Source organism: Malus domestica, chromosome 16, assembly GCF_042453785.1.
Source record: "Malus domestica chromosome 16, GDT2T_hap1".
Classification (NCBI taxonomy): domain Eukaryota; kingdom Viridiplantae; phylum Streptophyta; class Magnoliopsida; order Rosales; family Rosaceae; genus Malus; species Malus domestica.
Window position 1 is genome coordinate 6,833,060 of NC_091676.1, and position 5,711 is coordinate 6,838,770.

General features: G+C 36.4%; 1 protein-coding gene across 2 annotated transcripts; it reads left to right on the top strand.

The window, feature by feature from the left end:
* Window positions 1-459: 459 nt before the first annotated feature.
* Window positions 460-4,934, top strand: LOC103403046 (uncharacterized). Of its 2 annotated transcripts, none has more exons than XR_003770063.2 (14): window positions 460-781; window positions 1,190-1,328; window positions 1,437-1,694; window positions 1,939-2,113; window positions 2,260-2,321; window positions 2,447-2,610; window positions 2,708-2,805; window positions 3,157-3,215; window positions 3,301-3,435; window positions 3,521-3,786; window positions 3,886-4,045; window positions 4,155-4,270; window positions 4,377-4,427; window positions 4,515-4,934. XR_003770063.2 is itself a non-coding variant. In XM_008341859.4 (14 exons), exons 1-14 carry the CDS (start codon window positions 720-722, stop codon window positions 4,733-4,735), a joined length of 1,929 nt encoding a protein of 642 aa, XP_008340081.1. In that variant the 5' UTR covers window positions 460-719; the 3' UTR covers window positions 4,736-4,934. The 2 variants fall into 2 exon arrangements, 1 of the variants encoding a protein (XP_008340081.1); XM_008341859.4 differs by having other exon boundaries at window positions 4,192-4,270.
* The last annotated feature ends 777 nt before the right edge of the window (window positions 4,935-5,711 follow it).

A 5,711-nucleotide genomic window follows, 5' to 3' on the forward strand; every position in this document is an offset into this window, starting at 1 on the left:
CCACGTCAGCGCCAAGCGAGGCACAACAAACAAAATTCCATAAAAAATATATATATTTTTTAATCTTTTTCTTCATCCCAGATGAATTTTTGTAAAGGAAAACTAACAAAAATAATTTGAAAATTTTGAGTTTTAACGATAAAGATAAAATAAATGGTAAAATGAACAATATCATGATTGATTTTTTAATGTAAAACTGTGAATTTTTATTAAAATAAATAGTACCTAGAACTTTTCGTTAAAATTCTTTTTTTATAATTGTAAGTATCAGCTATTCAAACAGTACTTAATGTATAACTTTTTAGTATAAAATTGTAAATTTTTTATTAAAATGAACAGTACCTAGAATTTTTCGTTAAAATTCTTTTTTTTATAATTGTAAGTATCAGCTATTCAAACGGTACTTCATATATTTCATATATAACTATATAAATAAAAAATTTGATATATTTTTTTTTCGTATATATTCATGTATTATGACATGTAGAATTTCAACGCTAAAAAATTTCTGTTCTTTTAAATAGCATTTCGTCATTTCCTCACGGAGACCACAAAGTGGTTATGAAGTAGATTGCCTCCCCCAAGAAGGATCAAGGCTGTAACATGTCGGTGTCATACCTAACTCCATTGCCGCCTGTTTGATTCCGTCGTCTGAATTCCAGTCTGGTCTGGTCGGAATCGAATTCCCAGTGCTTGAGTCAAAGCTTCAGCCTTGAGCCATGAATGTCTGCTTGTTCCTCTTCACCTCTCTCTGCTTCTTACTCGGTCTGTTCACCCAGAGGTAAAAACCCACTTTTACTTTTTACCATTTCATCATCTTCTGTTCTTCACTTGCTCGGTGTTTCCTGTTGATGATAAGCATGATCATCTACTCGACAACCCAGAATTTGTTTCAGTGTTTCTGCGAGATTCCATTTCGGAATTGTTAATTGCAACTTGCCCACTCATTTATTAGTATTTGCATTTGTGGCATTATTCTTTTGGGTTTCTGAGCTCAAATTTACTAATCTGAAAATTTGTGTGTAACTGAGGAATGTTGTGTGTTGGATTAAATGCTATCACTATTATTTTGTTTTTTCCTTGTTTACTTTGGTTTTTTTTTTTCTGTTGCTAATTTGTTTTATTTGATGATCTCAATGTTTCTGGTTTTGTGATGCAAATCGTGGTTGCAAATGTATGCTGATTTCAGGGTGTCATCACAAGATCGCGCCAGCACCCCGCCGAGAGGTTGGAACTCGTATGACTCGTTTATCTGGACTATTTCAGAGGAAGAATTCTCCCAAAATGCCAAAATTATGGCAAAGCAGCTCCTTCCTCATGGATATGAGGTGTTTGATGGAATACGATAAGAATTTGGTTTTTTTGTTTCTTTTTTCGCATTCATTTGTACGTGTGAGAGTGGTTTTATGCATCTTTGTATTTTCACTTCAATGCAGTATGCTGTGGTGGATTACCTGTGGTATAGGAGAAAAGTTCCAGGTGCTTATGTTGATTCTCTTGGGTTTGATGTGATCGATGAGTGGGGGAGGCCGATACCTGATCCAGATAGGTGGCCTTCGTCGAGAGGTGGGAAAGGGTTCGCTGAAGTGGCAGCAAAAGTACATAGCCTCGGTTTGAAATTCGGGATTCATGTCATGAGAGGAATAAGTACACAGGCAGTAAATGCGAGTACCTTGATCTTGGACACCAACACGGTAATACTACTTAATCACACCAACAAAGATTCTGAAAAAGTACATAGCCTCTCATTTTTGTAGTGATTATATTTTACATAAGTTTGGAGGATGCATCAAATAATGTACTAGTTTATCGTTAACAAAGATTCAGAAAGCACACACATATGTAATTCATTTTTATCTTTGAAAACATAAGTGGTGCAATGGGGGAAATTGAAGTCTTGGTCTCAGTGCTTTAGTTTTCATTCTCGTCTTTTATCAGGGGTCTGCTTACAAAGAGGCTGGAAGAAATTGGACTGCAAAAGATATAGGGATCAAGGAGAGGACTTGTGCATGGATGCACAATGGTTTCATGAGTGTGAATACCAAGTTGGGCGCTGGAAAGGCCTTCTTGAGGTCACTCTATAAACAGTATGCTGAATGGGGTGTTGATTTTGGTAATTAACAAAAGTTCCCGTATTTTGTTCAATATTAAGATTGCGTCAGTTATGGATGACGACGTAAAGCATCAGGATACTCCTCTGATATTATTTATCTCTTGCTAACTCTGTCATTGGTTGCTTCTTTTACCCACCCCCCGCAGTGAAAAATGACTGCGTGTTTGGTGAAGACTTAGACGTACCCGAAATAACCTACATTTCAGACGTAACTCTCTCGCTCTCTCTCTCTCTCTCTCACACACACACACACACACACACACACAAAACATGCATCTTCATCAATATTGTGATGGAGAGTGGGTGCTTAACAAATAATGCATACTTCTCCAGATTCTGAAGCAACTTGACCGTCCTATATTGTATTCTCTATCTCCTGGAACCAGAGTAACACCTGATATGGCCAAGGCTATAAGTGGAATGGTCAACATGTACCGTATAACTGGGGATGATTGGGATTCATGGGGAGATGTTCTAGCCCATTTTGATGTCACCAGGTGATTGACTTGTTTTTCAGTACAAGGTTTCGTTCAGATTAACTTTCGCATATTCTTTGTTTTTCGTGTGTGCTGAACACAATAAATTCCGTACCAGGGATTTTGCTGCTGCTGATATGATAGGAGCCAAAGGCTTGCTGGGGAAGTCATGGCCGGACTTAGATATGCTTCCGTTGGGATGGCTTAGTGATCCAGGTCAGAGGACTTAGCATTTTTATTTCCTTTATATGGCAATGAATATTTTCCTTTCAAGATTCTAAGATAGATGACTGAGCTCTATTGACGCTTGCCTGATGTGCTTGGTTTCATACTGATGGGTTGTCATCGCACTGCATTTGAGTGTGAAAACGATCAAGTTCAATATCTAGGACCAACTGTATCCATGTCAATTCGGCTGAGCAACTTCAACCGGATAGTTCTAGAATATCATTATAAGGCATTGCAGGGTTATTTATCTCCTCGAAATTTACAAAATCTGAAATGCACTTTGAGTTTGATATTTGATGAGTGGTTCTCATAATTTCATTTCATATTTTGAAATATTAGGTTCAAATGACGGTCCACACAGATGGACTAATCTCGGTTTAAGGGAGCAAAGAACGCAGGTACTTACATGAGGACGATTGAGTCTTTTAAGTCCTTTTTTATTCGCTGAGCAATGTTTTTGACCTTGTGCATTTATTTTCACAGATGACTTTGTGGTCTATGGCCAGGTCTCCTCTCATGTTTGGAGGGGATATGAGACAGCTTAATGATGTCACAATGGAACTCCTTGCAAACCCTACCGTGCTGGAGATAAATTCTTTTAGCTCAAATAATAGGGAGGTATGTTGAATAGACAATTCATAAAATCATAAGAAAAAAATTTGTTCGTGGTAGCACATAAAATCTTATTTTGTTGCATTTACAGTTTTCATACATTACAAGTAATGTGAGTGCAAAGGCCGTTAAGAATGATGATCACGTTCACACCTGGCAATCAAGAAGACATCTGACAAATGCAAAAACTACAAATACACATGTTCTTGGTCTCACTACCTGTGCAGATGCAAAAGCAATTGGTTGGTCCTCTCAAGCTCTTGACCAAGATCGCGAACACATCTGCTGGACGGCAAACTCAAGGGGCAAACATCAGGCACCTTTTTGCTTAAACAAGACAGAATCTCTCCTGGCAATGTAATATTTTTTTATCTTTCCCTGATCTGTTTTCTCAATTTTATTATGTTTACTTGCGCTGTTACAAACTTGATAAATCTGGTTTCACTGCTGATATAGAGATGAAGACATAACGGACAAACAGCAATATCTGGGGAAGGTCAATTTATTAGCAAATGATGGAACGGATCGCTGTTTGCATGCTTCTCCTAAACAAAAGCTTACTTCGAAGGACGTTAAGAGAGGTTTCCTTTCACCTTGTAGATGGGATGCAAACCAGGTATCTTCAGTCCCGATACATAGATTTAATCCATACAGAATTGATATCTTGCATACACCATTGAGTGTCTAATCTGAACAAGTTGTACGGAATGAATTGTATCGTGAAGGAGTGACATTTTGAAATGACGTATTCGAACTTAACAGATGTGGGAGTTGAACCCCAACGGAACCTTGGTGAATAGTTATTCTGGCCTCTGTGCAAGAATTGATTCTTTATTTGAAGGTAACAAATTAAAACGCGAGTGCCTTTTCGTACATTGATTCTGTCAGCGAGTCTTGAAATCATGTTTAAATCATGGTTTAAACTTACAAGTTGATCACCTGTTCAGCTAAAGCCGTCACTGATGTTGCTCGCTCTTGGATTGCAACTGGAACAAAAGGTTTAGCATATTTCTCAATTCTCAACGTAACTGGTGCATATTTCTCGATTGTCAATTCTGATTCTGTTTGCGTTTCTGCAATTACAGGAGAAATATACATAGCGTTTTTCAATTTGTTCAGTGATTGGGCTACTATAACTGCACAAAGAGCAGACATAGTCAAAGAACTTCCAATGACAAAATTGGCCAGAGGTTCTTGCACGGGATCGGAAGTATGGACCGGACAAGACTTAGGGGTAATAGGCGACGCAATTTCTTTTTCGGTTATACCGCACGGGGTTGCACTGATTGTCCTGCACTGTAGTTAGGTGCAGGATAATCCAAAGCATTTTTTAGGTGTAGTTTTGCTGCTTGTTCTTCATGTTCTTTATTTTTCAGCAAATAAGAGGGAAAGGGATGTGGCACATGCTGTAATATTTAGGGGGGTGTATTCGATTGAGAATTTGAGATAATTTAATGGATTTATAAATCCATTGATTTTTATAAAGTTTAATTGATTTGTAGAGATTCCATATAGAATCTTAATTCAATTCTCTCGAAATCTCATGGGAAGATATGAGATTTGTGGATGCTTAAAATATACTACAAAATCTCTCAAATTCCCTTTAATTCCTCAACTTTTTCAAATTCTTTAAAATCAATTTCTAATTGAATACACCTGGAATGTTATAAATTTCTTTAAAATCCTAATTGAATGCATCCGGATTTCTAAGGATTTTAATAAACTATATTAAAATTCTAATTGAGTACACTTTGAATTTCAAAAAATCACTTAAAATTTTGATTGAATACCCCTAAATTCATTAAAATAATTAAAATCCCTCAAAATCTCAATTGAAAACACCCCCTTAACCTTTAAGAATCAGTGAGAATGATAATTTGGTTTATTATATTTTGCACCCTCAAATTTGGATGGAATTGCGATTCCATAGTTCATTTGAAATACCTGCCACTCCAAAGAAAACAAATATAAAGACAAAAGTGGCAAGCGAATTTAAATAAATACATAACAATAGGCTGACTTTTTTCTTAGTTCCTGTGATGATATCGCCCTTTAAATTTGACCCATCGTGGTTAAAAGCTATCAATTAAAGACTTGTGGTGAACCTTGTTCATACTTACAGTTTAAGTTCAAACTTCCCTTAATTTCTCTCTTCTTTGTTAGTATAAATGTCAAATTTTTAAATTGAGAATTTTAACGAAAAACTCCTAATATTGTTCGCTTTAACGAAAAACCACATTTTTACACTAAAAAGTCAATCTTGGTACTATTTATTTTACCCT

What these genes read in the sequence shown, in the direction of transcription:
- LOC103403046 (XM_008341859.4), top strand. Translation starts at nt 720, where the DNA reads ATGAATGTCTGCTTGTTCCTCTTCACCTCTCTCTGCTTCTTACTCGGT. An exon ending in GCCCATTTTGATGTCACCAG is followed by an intron (nt 2,611 to 2,707) that starts GTGATTGACTTG and finishes ATTCCGTACCAG; the next exon opens with GGATTTTGCTGCTGCTGATA. An exon ending in GGGATGGCTTAGTGATCCAG is followed by an intron (nt 2,806 to 3,156) that starts GTCAGAGGACTT and finishes TTGAAATATTAG; the next exon opens with GTTCAAATGACGGTCCACAC.